The sequence below is a fragment of the Eubalaena glacialis genome, chromosome 11 (assembly GCF_028564815.1).
Source record: "Eubalaena glacialis isolate mEubGla1 chromosome 11, mEubGla1.1.hap2.+ XY, whole genome shotgun sequence".
Lineage (NCBI taxonomy): Eukaryota > Metazoa > Chordata > Mammalia > Artiodactyla > Balaenidae > Eubalaena > Eubalaena glacialis.
The window spans coordinates 65,632,505-65,648,915 of NC_083726.1; the positions used below are offsets into that span (position 1 = coordinate 65,632,505).

Below are 16,411 nucleotides of genomic sequence, written 5' to 3' on the forward strand. Positions count from 1 at the left end.
ATTTGTTCTCTACATCTGTGTCTCTATTTCTGCCTTGCAAACCGGTTCATCTCTACCATTTTTCTAGATTCCACATATATGCGTTAATATACGATATTTGTTTTTCTCTTTCTGACTTACTTCACTCTGTATGACATTGCTTCAGAAACTTCTTTTTTCTTTCCATTTTCTTCCTTTTTGAGTGGGAATGTCTATAACTGTTATCCTATTCCTGTCTCACCATTGTATTTTAGGAACAAATAACTTGTTTTCTAGTTTCACAAGTCCACAGATGGAGAGTAATTTCCATCCAGGATCAGTTATACCCAGAGCCTCACCCATAACTAATTTAGATGATTAAATGATGAAATTTGGGACTTTTGAGCCAATGAGACCTAGATGAGATTTTTGGTCTTCAGTTGCTCCTGTAACTGAGACTTTCGGGAACCTTGAAATGGGGTACATATATTTTGTATGCGAGACCAACATGAATCTGTGGAGGCCAGAGGGCAGACTATGGTAAACATAATAATGCCCTCCCCAAGAGATGTCCACATCCCAATACCCAGAACCTGTGAATGTTTTATTACATGGCAAAAAGGACTTTGATGATGTGGATAAATTAAAGATTGTGAGATGGCAAGATTATCCTAGATTATCTGGGTACATCAATGTAATACAAAGGATTGTTATAAGAGGGAAGCAGGAGGATCAGTCAGAGAAGATATGCTAACTGAAGCAGAGATCAGAGTGATGTGATTGCTGGCTTTGAAGATGGAAGAGGGCCACAGGACAAGGAACTCGGGCAGTCAGTCTTTAGAAGCTGGAAAAGGCTCCTTTAGAGCTTCCAGCAGGAGCACAGATCTGTCATCCCATTTTAGACTTCTGACCCCCAGCACTGTAAGATAATAAATTTGTTATTTTAAGCCACTGAGTTTGTGGTAATTTGTTACAACAGCAATAAGACATCAATACATTATGAGGAAAGTCTGCAACACACGCTCAAGCTGTCCCCTTGAAACAGAAAACACCTTTGACATTTACACTGTTGAAGGATAACTAGAACTGTGATCCCTGGTTTACAATTTATGACGGGTCCCACACTACCCTGCTGAGGGAAGCAGTTCAGGAGGCCATATTCTGAACCATGTCATCTCATTCTCCTGCCTACAAGATTGCCAAGGCTACTCAACTCTGCATGAATCATCTCACTTAATCTTCACAAGCCTAGGAAGTAGCTACTATTGTTGTCTCCATTTTACAGATGAAGAAACAGAGGCAAAGAGAGGTGCAGTGTCTTTTCCAAGGTCATGCATCTAGTTAGTAGAAGATCCAAGATTTAAATGCAGATTCTTAAAATTGGACTTTTCACATTCTTTCATTAGTTAAAAAAATATTTGCTTCAACACTGGGATTCTATAACGAGTATAAGTGTCAAAGGTTTAGGAACAAATACAACCAACATTTGGTATGCACCGAACAACATTTATTAACCGTGGGAGCAGAAGTGCACAGGGGACTAAAGCCCATCAGCCTTTGGGTATCTGTCCGTGTGTCTCGTAGAGGACGTGGAGAGTGTTGATGAACCTGTCGAGGCTGGTAAAGTGGGCATCTTCTGTGATAGGAAGTGAGAGCAGAGCCAAAGAAAGCTCCAGAAGTCAGTGCGCAATTGCTATCTGGTCATGGAAGCCGTAGGACGATTGAAGCCACGAGTAAGAAGAAACTGTGAGTCAGCAAGAGCCAGGGCAGAGGGTGAGGTCATTTGCTTATTGTGACAGGAGCAGTCGCAGCACCGGTCAGGGAGGCTTGCGCTCCTGCTGTGGAGGGCGCTCCCTGTCACCTGTCATGCTCCGTGAGGCCTGATGGGGCTGCAGAGCCTCATCACACAGGTGTTTCTGGGTTCCTGTGAAATGACTCCCACTCCACCCCAGGCAGCTGCAATTCTTGTCCCCCTTATTTCCACGTGTAACTTCACAATGAACTCCCGTTTGCTTGAGATATTCATTTAGTCTCTCTTCTTCGCAACTCAGATAACTGAATCCCCTTTTCCACCCACGGCAGATGCCCCCTGAAGAATTATTCCACTACAACAGTGGGCACCTCCCTGGGGTCCAGGATACCCACCACAACTGTTTCACTCTAGGAACTGCTAAGTAAGTGTGGTCACATCCTCACTTTTGAGGTGACCTTCTTGCAGATGACATGAAAACTACTTCCCCTCTTCCGACAAGCAGAATACAATAAAATCAATACGGTATAGGCTTTCTTAATCACAATCAAATCCCAGCCCTGTCTTCTTGAGGTTAACATCAGATCCCTTGATTAGAATTGGATTTTGAGTTTTCCTAAAACTCTTCAATCACAGCCACGTCTGAGGTTATATAATTTCAATAGGTGGCTGGATCCACCCGTGACAAATTGATTCTTTCAATTCTCCCTAGCACTTAAACTCGTTCAAGTCTGGTCTTTTTCAATTCCCCGCCCGCCCCCCCGCCCCCCGCCCCCCGCAATCCAAGATAAAAAAATGTATTTTACATGAAAACCCAGAACACACATATATACACTGAAAATAAAAGTTTCACCATACCCTAAAGTTTTCTATTCCTTTTATTTTAAAATGTTTGTCTTGACCCAATAATTTTTATTACAATGTTTCATGACCCGCAGCTTGAAAACGATTGGTGCAGTCTCTCCTTTCTTCAAAATTTCACTTCTCAAACACAGATCTTTCTTGGCTCTGGCTCTTTCTTTTCTTTTAACAATCAAACATCTCATGAGAGTGGTCTGTTCTCCACTTCCCCATCTCTCATTCGCTCTTCAGTTGACCATGTTTTGTCTCTGACCCTACCCTGCCCTAAAGCTGCCCTCACTGAGGTCTAACATCTTCCTTGCTGATAAATTCCACATTTCCCACCTGTTACTTAACCTGGGTTCCCAGCATCCTCTGACGCAGCTAGCCACCCCCTCTGGAAAGCTCTCTCTTGCCCTGGCTTCCTGAGGCCTCCTACCTCTCTGCCAGTTAATTCTCAAGATTCACTTCCTCTGCTCCCCTACGAGTCTCCCCAAGGCACTTCTCTTTTCTCACTTAATACACTGTTCTTGAGTGGTTTCATTTTTTTCTCATGTGGGACACCTGAGAAACCCAGCTCAAACTCTTCCTTCTATCCAGTACAAATCATAGGCCACAGACTCTGATGTGAAAGTTTCCAAACTGGAAATTTTGCTCACTTGAAAATCTAAATATTTGAAACTCCAAAGCTTTTGTCTGCTTTTCTTCAGTGATATTTCTCTTCTGAGATAAGAAATGCTATTGAATGAAAAGGAGAGAAGACAAGGGGTGGAGGGTGAAAATGGTGGGAAGCTTGAGTAATATTTGCAATGGACATTGTGGTTGATCCCCAATGTCCATTCCATACCAGACAATTAGCCCAAGTCAGTGAGTGGCTTTCCCCTGATGACTGTTACTGCTCCAGGAGCGGACACACCAATGATCCTTGCCAGACAGTCTGAAGGAAAGGATTTATATCTCATACTTGGGAGGAGGGGTTTCTCTTTCTTCCACTGAATATGAAGACAGAAGCATCACGCAGTAGCTACTGGCACCCACCTTCAGACAATGAGAACCATCCCGAGGATGAAACTTCCCTCCAAGGATGAAGGCTGAGCAGAACCATGGACAGAGCCTGGGTCCGTGATATTATTGAGCTGCTGAATCAACCAACTTCAGAGCCCACCTACCTCTGGCTCCTTGTTACATGAGGTAGTTTACTTTCTTTTTTTAAAAAAATGAAGTTGTATGTTACTTGTAGCAGAAAGCATCCTGATAGATTCAGCAACTCAAAATATTCCATCACACCTGAACTCCAGACCTGTGGACCCAAATGCCTGCCAGCCCTTCCCCTTGGCTGTTCCATAGCATCTCACACTCAATAAGTCTAAAACTGACTTTGTTGTCTTGGGCCCCCTCGTCCCCCTATACCAATCTTCCCTGTTTCTGTGAAAAGTCCCACCATCTGCCTGGTTATTCAACTCAAAACCTTGGGTAATCTTTGCTTTTTCCCTTTCCCTCACACTGACAATCCCCACTTAGGAACTGCAGATTCTACCCCCCGAATAGTTCTCAAATCCATCCACTTCTTTGCCCACCACCGTCTCTTGCATGTTTCACTGCAACAGTCTCTGAACTGTCCTCCATCTCCTTCCAACTGTGTTTGCACACCACAGCCAGAGTGACCTTTCTAAGATGCAGATCTGAATACTTCACCCATTAAACCCTTTTCTTTCCCTTTTCCTTAGAATAAATTCTAAGTGCCTTAATATGTCATATAAGGCCCTCGGTGACCTGGCCCTCATTGCATCTTTCCAACCTCAATGCAATTCCTTCCTTTCTAGCCTTCATTCCAGCAACGTAGAACTACTTTCCAGACATGCTCCCTCTTGTCTTCTGGCTGACGTATCTACCTAGAAAGTCCTCCTCCTCTCCCTGCTTCACCTGAATAACTGCTGTTCATTCTCCAGCGCTCATTGTGATGGTGTCTCCTTTGGGAGGCCATCTCTACCCTAAGGCTGGGTTAGGTGCTCTTCTTCATGTTCCCACAACACCATCTCCTTATCCCAATCACATCACTCGTCACGAGGTTGGAATTGTATGCTTACTTGTCTATGTCCCCCACCCAGACTGTGAGCTCCTTGAGAACAGGGACTCTGGCTTACTCCCTGCACCTAGCACTATAATTGAGTGAAGAAGATCATTCTAAATTCAGAAGTAAATTTTGACTTCAAGGCAAGGGTAGGATGGAATGGAGTTGGAGGACAGCATGGAAATAGACATTTTCAAGCAAGGGGAGGGGTGGTGGTAGCAGAATCTGATCTGCTGGCTAAGTGTGCTGAATAGGTTTAGGTGGGTGGCAGGGCCAGGCCAGGGGAAAAGACCACTGAGGCAGACAATGTAACCCAGGCAAGAGATGACGGTGGCGGGACTTCCCTGGTGGCGCAGTGGTTAAGAATCCGCCTGCCAATGCAGGGGACACGGGTTCGAGCCCCGGTCCGGGAAGATCCCACATGCCGCGGAACAACTAAGCCTGTGCACCACAACTACTGAGCCTGCGCTCTAGAGCCCACAAGCCACAACTACTGAGCCCGTGTGCCACAACTACTGAAGCCCGCGTGCCTAGAGCCCGTGCTCCACAACAAGAGAAGCCACCACAAGGAGAAGCCCGCGCACCGCAACAAAGAGTAGCCCCCGCTCGCCGCAACTAGAGAAAGCCTGCACGCAGCAACGAAGACCCAATGCAGCCAAAAATAAATAAAAATTTTTTAAAAAAAGAGATGATGGTGGCCTGGACTAGGGTGGTGGGAGTGGAGACGGGGAGAACCAGACAGCCTTGAAAGAGTTATGAAGTAGAATTAACAGAATTGGGGGTAGGTGAAGAAAAGAAAGGAGTATAAGATGAGGTGAGTTCTAATTTGGGCCACGGAAGTCCTAGTGGTGCCTTCATCTTAGGGCGGGGAATCCAGAAGGAAGAACATGACTGCAGAAGGTGGAAAGCGAGGTGAGGGGCTCTGCTTCGGACATTTGGGGCTGCAGATGGGGCACAGAAGTTGAGAAGGAATGGACAGAGAGGTAGGAGGAAAACCAGAAGGGTAGACAGGAGTCATAGATGCCGAGATAGTGGGAGTCAGAAGAGAAATGATGTGAGGCAGGGGGAAAATACTGCTGAGCCTCCTTTGCATTGACGCTCCCATGACACAGACACAAGTGCACTAGGGAGGGTCTCTCTTGCCCCCCCGCCCCGCCCCGCCCCACCCCCATTTACTATTCTATGATTTTTTAAAAATCGAAGTATAATTCACTTACAATATTATATTAGTTTCAGGTATATAACATAGTGATTCCATATTTTTATACATTACAAAATGATCACCACTGGAGAGGGTTCCCTTGATAGCAGTTTTATTTGATTTAAAAGTGAAACTCAGACCCTGACCCACCCACTAATCTTGGGGTCGTGGCAGGAGTAGACTCATCCTGGGGATGGTCGGCCTCTTACCAGGACAAGAAATGGGGGAACATATGGACTCTTACCAGGACAAGCAATGGGGGAACATATAGACTCTTACCAGGACAAGAAATGGGGGAACATATAGACTCTTACCAAGATAAGAAATGAGAAACATACGGATCATGTCTCTGTGGGCATGGAGAGGTCCCGCTGTGGTGCTGGGTAGGGTTTGGCCACAGCCAGGGAAGGGGTGACTGGAGCCATCTGGTGGACACATGCAGAGGGGGAGGAGACGAATTCGGGACTGGTGTTAGGATGGGGGCTTAGAGGTCTAGGGCAGGGTCAGGGAGCTCTGGACCAACAAGTTCAGTAGCTGTGAGTAGAAGACTTGTCCAGCTCACTGCGCTGCTCCTTGTGAGACTCTGTCACCACCTGCTGGGGGCCAAGGCACGTGAGGGGCACAAACCATTCAGCACCACCCTCCTTCCAGCTCCTCTGTGGCACGGTGTCCCCCCTCCCTGGCATAACCAGTTGAGGCTCCAGTCTGACCATCCACCTCCATCTCCCTGTCTCACTCCCACCCCAAGAATCACTAACCCACAAACACCCTAAGATTACCTGCAGCCAGGCTGGGCCTCAGAAATACTATGAGAAATGATGGGGTCCTACGCTCAAGTGACCCGTCTCACCTCCCCATCCCGGGTCTCAATGGTCTTGATCAGAACCATCTTCCGGCTGTGGCTCTCCTGGGGAGGCTCCACCTCAGGCACTGGAAAAAGCAAGATGAGAGGTGGAAGGGAGGAGGCTTGGGATTTCTCTTTTTTTAAGCCCTCAAAGTCTGGGAGGTGAGGGAGGGGTGGGGAGGGGCAGATCCTGAGGAGCGAAGGCGAGTGTAGACCAGGACTCAGAAGTTCACGGAGAGAACCAATCCTTGAGCAGAGCCATAGTAAGAGTCCAGCCAGGGCAGAAATGGACAAGGGGACAGAAAGTTGGAAGTCAGACGTGAAAGACTCACCAGTCGTCTTTATACTTAAGGATGCAAAGGAATGGACTGGCACGGAGATCCTGGGGGCGAAGCACTCGGTCAGCTACTCCGCTGAGCCGCTGGCCTCCCCCCCACTCCTCCCCCCACCCCAGTCCTGACCACACCCTATCCGACCCGCCCCTCACCGGCTCTCCTCGCCCTCAAGTAGCTTCCGGTAGGTGGCGATCTCGATGTCCAGGGCCATCTTGACGTTGAGGAGCTCCTGGTACTCCCGCAGGTGTCGCGCCATCTCCTCCTTTAGCTGCCGCAGCTCCTCCTCGAGCCGTGCGGTGCCCGCCTGGTACCCGCCGGCTTCCAGGGCAAACTGCTCCTCCAGCTCCCGCAGCTGTCTGAGCAGCGCCTCGTTCTGGGGGTTGGGGGTGAAGGGGGGGCGTCAATGGGGGGAGCAGCCTTCATCCTCCACCCCCTGGGCGGGGGCGCGCAGCCTGGTACTCACCGTGCCGCGAAGCCCGTCCACCTCGCACGTCAGGCTCTGGATCTGGCGTCGCGACTCGTTCATCTCCTGTTTGGCCTGGCGCAGGGCCTCGTGGTTCCGGTTGGCGGCGTCGGACAGGTCCGCGTACTGCGGCCAGGGGGGCAACCCGGACGTGAGTGGACCAGATGCGCCCTGTCCCCAGCTCCCCACTCTTCCAGGTCCTCCCAAACCCTCCCGTGCCCTCGCACCTTGGACTTGTACCACTCTTCTGCTTCCTGCAGGTTCTTCGCCGCGATGCTCTCGTACTGGGCACGGATGTCCCTCAGCGCCGCCGTCAGCTCGGGCTTCACGGTCGCCTCCACCTCGACCTGCTGCACCTGCTGGCTCTCCACGCTCATCTGCAGGTCTCTCAGCTCCTGCCGCCCAGGGCGAGAGGCCGAGTTCATCGCGCAGATCCCACGCGGGCCGCGCGGTTGGTGCACAGAAAAGAGAAGAAACACTTGAATGAACAGAAGGGGGCGCCAGGGAGTGCAGCGCGCTTGGTACTGCACGGCCCGCGCCACGCCCGTACTAAGCCTCTGGCCAGGTTACGGGGGTGCAGCTCCGCTGCTTGCCACCAGGCGGCGCAGGGGTGTGAGTCAAACCACCTGTAGAGGGGGGTTGAGAGCCTGCGTCTACCCTACGAATCTCATTTCTCTTCCTCAGGTCCACTCGCCAGTCTCTTCCAGAGCTTGTACTCCAGCTCCAACGAGACCACCCCCAACCTCCTGACACCCGGGTCCACCCACCTCCTCGTGCAGCTTCTTGAGGAACTCAATCTCATCCATCAGAGACTCAATCTTGCGCTCTAGCTCCAGGCGGGACAGGGTGGCGTCGTCCACGTCCTTCACGGGGTGGCAGTGGGGGTTCGAGAGCAGGGAGGGGTTGCTTAGGTCGACGAAGAGCCTGGCCCTCCCTGACTGCCTCTGGAGGCTTCTGGTCGCCTCCCTTTGCCCACAGATGCCACCCTGGATACCCAGGCCGGGGGTAGGAATGGGGAGACCGAGCTCACCTTACGGAAAAGCACGAGGCTGTGCTCCGCATCCTCGCGCTTGCGAGTCTCCTCCTCCAACCTGGTGGGAGGAGTGTGCAGAAGCTGAGCTCTGGGGTCACCGCCCAGCCTTAAGACCGCGACCCCCAGGATCTGGGTCAGAGGCTGCTACTGCCCAGGACTCTGAGGAGGGGTCTTCAGGCTGCCTGATGGACTTGCCCCATTTTCCCTTTAACCTGCTGGGAGCTGAGATGCGGCCCCTTTATACACTGGGGAGACATAGTAACTCCCCCTTCCTCCCTTCCCCAGAGACTCAGCAAAGTGGTGGGGGGGGGGGGTTGGGGGTGTTGCCCGCTGGCGAGGATGCTGTCTGCACACGCCCAGGTGGATAAGGCGGGCCACTCCCTCTGGCGGCCGCCTCGACGGCCGTCGCCCAGCCCCGGCCCTGTCCCCTGACCTCTGCTTGAGCGCCGCCAGGTCCTCCGCCAGCCCGTCGCGCTCCACCTGCACCCGGTCGCGCTCGCGGCCCAGCAGCTCTAGCTCCCTCCGCAGCTCGCGCAGCTCCTGCTGGCACAGCTGGTCGGTGCGCGCCGGCTCCTGGCCCCGGGCCTGGCTCAGCTCCCCGCGCAAGGCCGCGTTCTGCTGCTCCAGGAAGCGCACCTTCTCGATGAAGTTGGCGAAGCGGTCGTTGAGCTCCTGCAGCTCCTGCTTCTCGTTGCTGCGCGTGGCCAGGAACTCCTGGTTGAGGGCCTCGGCCATGGAGAAGTCGAGGCGCTCCGAGGGCAGGCGCAGGAGGGCGCCCGCGCCCGCCCGGGGACTGCGGAAGCTGCCCAGGCGCACGGAGGAGCCGGGGGACGCCGAGCCCAGCAGGCGGCTGCTCGAGAAGCGGGAGCTGGAAGAGTAGGAGAAGGCCCCCGGGGACAGCGAGGGCGGTGGCCCGAAGGTGCGGCGGTAGTAGGTGGAACTGACTCCGGACCGGAGGCCCGACGGGTGGCTCATGGCGGCCGAGGATGGGCAGTCACCGCTGGCAGAGCTTGTCCGGGCGCTGGGAAGGAGCCGCAAACCGCTGCGAGGCGGCTTTATAGCCCTGCGGGCTCGTGGGGGCATGGGCTGCTCCTCCCACTGGCCTGACGGTGGGGCTATGTGGGGTGGGGGACGCCCCACCCCTGCGGTGCAGAGGGAGCGCCGCGCCCTCCCTCCCTGGTTGCCGGCGCCCTGCCTACTTGATTCCCCCAGTTGCTGGTGGGGAAGAAAACAGGGATGGCTACCACAGGCCACAGGCAGGCGGGAGCGGGGGGGTCGGGGTGTTGGGGGGGGGGGTCAGTGCGTTCCAGCAAGCATCCGGAGCTGGAGCCTAGGGTGGGAGGGCCTCACTGCAACTGGGGTCCCTGCCTGAAAGAGCTGGTAAAAGCTGGGGGCTAGGTGGACTGAAGGTTAAAGGGCAGGCTTCTGGCACATGGGCAGGGAGGAGGTAGCCCAGGTGCAGGGAGAATTGGCCTGGCTTAGGCCCCAGAGGCTGTGCCTCCACATGGCCCCTGAAGGCTAGGCTCTGCTTTCACATGCTGTCAGCTGCCCCCTCTGTCACCACACCCAGGGAGATCTGCGGGACAGGAGTGCAGCGGCAGCTGAGGTGGGTGAGGAAGGGCTGCTCTCCCTGTAATCCCCAGGGCTCTGTGAAGGGTTGCTGCCTGGCGCCAGCCCTGCTGCTAATGGACTTGCTTCTTCCCCTCCCCCTCCCCTGGACACTTGGCCAGGAGGTTGCCTGCTGATGTCTCAGCCTTAAAGACACAGATCCCAAATCTACCCCAGGCCCCAACAAGGTGGGCACATCAGAGGGGGCTGAGGGTGACTAGGCCCAGCTCTGGGTCCCACTTGGGAGGGTCTGTGCCATGCCAGAGGCTGCACTGAGTGAGCTAGCGTGTGCTGTCTGGCTTTACTGGATTCTCCCTTCCCCCAGCCACCGCTGCTCAGTCACGGCCTTACAGGAACCGGGGCGATTCCTGAAGTAGGAAGGGGAGGGGGCTGAAGGGGAGCAGCTGCTGCCAAGGCTGAGAGATAGACACACTGGCAGGAACCGGTTTCCAGTACTGAGGAGCTGCAGGTACCCAGCGATTAGCGGGGCTGGATGGGAAGAGAAGGGGAAAGAGAAAGTGCCCATCCTCAGCGGCTCAGGGACTGAACGAGGAGAAAAAGGCCCAGAACAGAGCCACAAGCCTGTGCACACACACAGATGCATATGCGTAATAGCACCGTGTACCCATGTGCACACACATTAGACACACCCAACCACAGGGCCCTTCATACCCTCCCCCACCCCAGAGTTAGCAGGGAGGCTGATGTCTGGCCTTTGCATGTCAAACGGCTTCCAGAACGCAGGCACAGGCTGCCCAGGAGTGGACAGAGGCAGCTTGGATGGTCTGCAGGAGTCGAGGTGCTGAGGCCTGTTGAGCTTGCCAGGAGCTAAGGGGCTGCTGCCGCTGCGGACTCCAGGGCTCTCCAGTAAGGACAGGTCCGCGTAGGATTGGCCCTGAGGACAAGAGCTGGGCATCTGGGGAAACAGGTCTGGGACTCCGGGCTGCACCTCTGGCTGAGGGGATGAGGAGGGCGGCTCCCTGGCTGGCCATCCCCTCAGCACTGCAGGGCAGAGGAGCCTCCCCGCCTTTGTGTGTCCTCTGAGATGGGCCAACGCCCTCACGCTCACATCCCTACCGCCTTTGCCTTCCTCTCCTCTCCAGGCCCCTCCTTCCTTCTGGGCTATTAGTCTCTCCCTGAACAGCTGCCAGGTCCTTCTCCTTGATGAATCTGGTTTGGTTGCCAGGGGAATGGGAAGAGGGAGGATGGGAGAGAGGGGTGGGATGGATAAACCAGGGCGGGTCGCCACTAACTCTTGGAAGTGGGGAGGGGAGGGTCCTGCCTGGGTTAGGGTAGGGGGCTTGATAGGTGTGAGGAGGGGACTGGGGAAGCCTAGGTGCTTTCTGCTGCAGCCCTGGGCTCTGAGCCCCAACTGCCATTGAAGCCCCATCCACTCCAGCCTAGGCCCTGCCCTGCCCTGCCAGCTGTCCTCCGGGTACAAACTGGGAGTCTGAGCTGGTACTTCACGCAAAGGGACAGGTAAGGCCTGGGGAGGACGAGCTCAGGCTTTATCTTTATAGGGAACTGCTGGCAGACCTGGGCCTTTCAGAGTAGAGGCCTCTAGGGCTGGCCCTGGGGAGTTACCAGTGGGATTCCCATCCTCTCCCCTGCTTAAGCTCCCAGCTCACCACCCAGAAGCCTCAGAGTAGAGGGAACCAGGACCACCTCGGCAGGGCTCTGGGAGCTGTAAGGCCAGGGTCTGGCCTGGGTTTGGGAACCAGGCCTGCTGGCAATGCAGAGAAGACTCCTCCCCTGTCCTCAGAAAGAGCTGGGCCTGGGAGGTCTTGTGGCCGGAAGAAAAGTAGGAAAGGGTCCCGGTTAAGAGCCAGAGCTCTGGCATCCAGCTACCAAGCTTCCCATCTGATTCCAACACTCTGTTGTACAAATGCAGTCTCATTACTATGTCCTCTCATGTGCTCCAGCAAAAGGGGGAAAATTATAGTTTCCACCTCATAGTGTTGTTGGGAGGGTTAAATAAATACATGTAAAATACTTAGGACACACATAATAAAAGCTGAAAACTTAAGCTAATTTTATTACTACTACTATTACAAATTGTCAGCCCCCAAGTACAGTGAAGAAGGATCTGGACTTCCTTTGGATTGTCCCCACTAAGAGCAGTGCTGGACCAGGGTGGCAGGAGCCCAGTACTTCCTGGCTGATGGAAGGAGGGAAGGGTGGCCTCAGTGCACCGGGCAAATAGTATACTGATCAAGACACGGACTCTGGACAGACTGACTGCATGGGTTTGATCATGGCTCCTCAACTTAATTAGCTGTATGCTTTGAGTTTGGTTGAGTGATTTAACCTCTATTCGCTCCATTTTCTTTGTCCATCAGTGGGGATGATAATAGTACCTAGCCCATAGTGCTGGAGGAGTAATTGAGTTCCAGTATGTGAAGCACTTAGTGCTTGGCACATAACACATGCTATATAAGTATTAGCCAACGTTATTACTACCCCTCCTCCTTCTGCTGTCCTTGGCTGCTCTGGCGAAGGCTCAAAGAGAAATAACCATTGTATTCAGAGGTTTGCAAGGCAGGTAAGCAATGAAGTTTAGGTTACTGGCAAGAGAGCTGCTAAATGACAGGCCATGGACTCAAAGCTGGATGAGGAGGGGTGTGTAGACAAGAGAGGGTGGGGTATTGGGAGAGTAAAGAGGTCCATAGCTGGACTTCCAGGCAAGGCCAAAGAACAGTCACAGTACAAGGAACTGAAAGAGGCACTGAGAGGGTAGGAAGTTGTTTTCAGAGAGCAGGGTGCATGAATTTGTGATTCTGGAGCTGGGGTATTTATGGATAAGATTCCCAGGGTGGGGCTTCCCTGGTGGTGCAGTGGTTAAGAATCCGCCTGTCAATGCAGGGGACACGGGTTCGAGCCCTGGTCCGGGAAGATCCCACATGCCGCGGAGCAACTAAGCCCGTGCTCCACAACTACTGAGCCTGCGCCCTAGAGCCCGTGCTCCGCAACAAGAGAAGCCACCGAAATGAGAAGCCTGAGCACAGCAACGAAGAGTAGCCCCCGCTCGCCGCCACTAGAGAAAGCCCATGTGCAGCAACGAGGACCCAACACAGCCAAAAATAATAAATTAAATAAATTTTAAAAAAAAAGGATTCCCAGGGTGTTTCTAAGGGAGTGACCGGCTAAGGTGGAATGGTGGGAAAGGTCATGGGAGAAGAGATCAGGCCATCAGACTGGGCACTTACTAGCTGTGTGACCCTGGGCAAGTTACATATCCTCTCTGAGCTTCAGTTTCTTCATCTGTAAAATAGGAATGATGATACCTTTCTTCCAGAGGTGTCATGAGATCTAAATGAGGTATTATGCATAAAGCGATTAGCATGTTGTGAGGCTCACAGTAGGTGCTCAACACTGCTGATTGCCTTCTTCCCCTCCCATGTGACAGAGAGGAAACAGACACACAGAATCAATGACATAACCCTAATTACTTGTACCTAAGGGTTAGCTGGCATCTCCCTGCCCCTTGAGGTCTAGGATTGGCTCAACCTCCACTCCACATCCTGGGGAAATTCCAATGTCCTCCCCAAGATCTCTTTGCCTTCCTGTTGCTTCCTCTTTGCATCCCTAGCTCCAGGTCCCTGCTGCCCCTGAACTGGCTGACTTTACAGCTAACTCTCCACAGTGTCTCAGATGTGGAACTTGGCACCGTCCCTTGGGTCCTGTGATCCCCTTTCCCATCACTTGGGTAGGAACTGAGGCTCAGAGGGACAAAGTTGCCTGTCTGAGGTTGCGCAGTGAGCAAATTATGGCTTCCTCTCCAGGAAGACACGTCCTGGTTGGTCAGAGCCTGCTGGTGTTCTGTGTTCTGGGCCTGCAGGATCCCAGATGAGCCCCAGCCAGAAGGAGTCCAGCTCCATTCGAGGTGGGCTCTCCCAGGCTGGTCTGGCTGCAGGGTCCCTATTGACAGAGTGGCTCCACCGGCCTGGAATCCTTTCCCCATTATCTCCATTTGGGGGCTCCACTCCTCCCTGTTAGGGAGCACCCTGGGTATCTTCTCCATCTCATCACTTCTCTCACTGTATAATATAGCAATAGCTAACATTTCCTATGTGCCAAGCACTACGCTAAGCATTTTACACGTGTTATCATTTTTAATCCTCACAATAACCCTATGACATAGGTACTACTACTATTCCCATTTTACAGTTGGAGAAACTGAGGCACGGAGAGGTTACGCAACTTGCCCAACGTCACACAGCTAGTAAACTAGTAATCTGTTTATATGTCTGACTCTCCTGCTCCCTGACAATATGATATTTGAGGGCAGCCATCAGATCTTATTCACTTTTGTGTCTGTGGTGTCTAGCACAGGACCTAAGTCAAACAGCTGTTGGTTAAACTGAAGGGAAGCCAGAGGCACCTGAAAAAAATTTTTCCCGTGGTTGTCGTGTCAGGAAAATAGAGAGGTGTGTTGCTGCCACCTTCTGGCCAGATGCTAGAATGACATGTCTGCAGTCTGAATCCATCCACGTTTATTGAGTTTAACACTCAAGGCTCAGGAACATTGGAATTTGGGGGATGCTCCAAAACTATTTATTATGACCTCCTTTTTAAAGATGAGGGGACTTACCTGGTGGTCCAGTGGTTAAGACTCTACGCTCCTGATGCAGGGGGCCCAGGTTCGACCCCTGGTCAGGGAAATAGATCGTGCATGCCGCAACTAAGAGTCCGCATGCCGCAACTAAAGATCCTGGGACTTCCCTGGTGGCGCAGTGGTTAAGAATCCGCCTGCCAATGCAGGGGACACGGGTTCGAGCCCTCGTCCGGGAAGATCCCACATGCCGCGGAGCAGCTGGGCCCGTGCACCACAACTACTGAGCCTGCGCTCTGGAGCCCGTGAGCCGCAACTACTGAGCCCATGCACTACAACTACTGAAGCCCGCGCACCTGGAGCCCGTGCTCCGCAATGAGAGAGGCCACCGCAATGAGAGGCCTGCGCATCACAACGAGGAGTGGCCCCCGCTCACCGCAACTAGAGAAAGCCCACACGCAGCAACGAAAACCCAACACTGCCAAAAATAAATAAATAATAAAATAAATAAATTTTAAAGATCCTGGATGCTGGAACGAAGACCCGACACAGCCAAATAAATAAATAGTTTTAAAAAAAGAAGCACTTCCCTATTCTTTAAAATAAAGAGGAGAATTATCCAAGAGTGTGTAAAATAGAATAACAGCAGTGGTATTAGGACTTCTGAGCCCTGATTTCATTCTTCCCCTGGGCTCTAGGAACCTCCTCTGCACCCCCAGAAGCCCAAAGCCAGGGAAGGAGGCAAAGTCTGTCCTCAACTCCCCCCTTATCCTCTACTCTGTCCACAATCTCCTGTCCTGCCCTCACTGTAAAATTGCATCTCCATCCATCTGCCTGCCTGACCCTTCCAAACAGCTACCGGTCAACTGGAGAACAGGAGAGCAGCTTATGGCCACAGGATGCTAAGTGAACCTTCCTTCTCATGGTGTGGCCTAGAGACCTGAATCAGAATCACCTGGGGGCCCATTAAAAAGCAGATTTCAGTGCTCCACCTAGATCTTCTGAATCCCTAGAATTCTGCATTTTAACAAACTTCCTAGGTGATTTTTAATGCACATGAAAATTTGAGCAGGGACGTCCCTGGCGGTGGTTAAGACTTTGCCTTCTGATGCAGGGGGGTAGTGGTTTGATCCCTGGTCGGGGAGCTAAGATCCCACATGCCTCGCTGCCAAAAAACCAAAACATAAAACAGAAGCAATATTGTAACAAATTCAATAAAGACTTTAAAAATGGTCCACATCCAAAAAAAATCTTAAAAAAAAAATCTGAGCATACCTGGATTAAGATTTTTTCTTTAAATTGTCCATTTCCCCCTCCCCCCTGCCATTTTATTTTGATTTTCAAACCCAGAGAAAAGTCAAGAGAATATTGGGACTTCCCTGGTGGTGCAGTGGTTAAGAATCCGCCTGCCAATGCAAGGGACACGGGTTCGAGCCCTGGTCCGAGAAGATCCCACATGCCACGGGACAACTAAGCCCGTGCGCCACAACTCCTGAGCCTGAGTGACACAACTACTGAAGCCGGTGCGCTAGAGCCCGTGCTCCGCAACAAGAGAAGCCACCGCAATGAGAAGCCCACGCACCACAACGAAGAGGGGCCCCCGCTCGTCGCAACTAGAGAAAGCCCACGCACAGCAACGAAGACCCAACGCAGCCAAAAATAAATAATAAATAAATTTATTTTTAAAAAAGAGAATATTGCTATCGACACCAATATATCTTTTCCCAGGGTATAACAATTACCAGTTGTTAATATT

The 16,411-nt window shown here is 52.4% G+C and overlaps 1 protein-coding gene across 2 annotated transcripts; it reads right to left on the bottom strand.

Moving 5' to 3' along the window:
• Positions 1–5,925: 5,925 nt before the first annotated feature.
• Positions 5,926–9,506, bottom strand: PRPH (peripherin). Of its 2 annotated transcripts, none has more exons than XM_061206567.1 (9): positions 8,929–9,506; positions 8,493–8,553; positions 8,230–8,325; positions 7,690–7,857; positions 7,463–7,588; positions 7,152–7,372; positions 6,997–7,046; positions 6,671–6,750; positions 5,926–6,413 (listed from the first exon to the last, which is right to left on the bottom strand). In XM_061206567.1, the coding sequence occupies exons 1-9, from the start codon at positions 9,468–9,470 to the stop codon at positions 6,348–6,350; spliced, it is 1,410 nt and encodes a 469-aa protein (XP_061062550.1). In that variant the 5' UTR covers positions 9,471–9,506; the 3' UTR covers positions 5,926–6,347. The 2 variants fall into 2 exon arrangements, with proteins under 2 accessions (XP_061062550.1, XP_061062549.1); XM_061206566.1 differs by having other exon boundaries at positions 5,926–6,416.
• Positions 9,507–16,411: the final 6,905 nt, after the last annotated feature.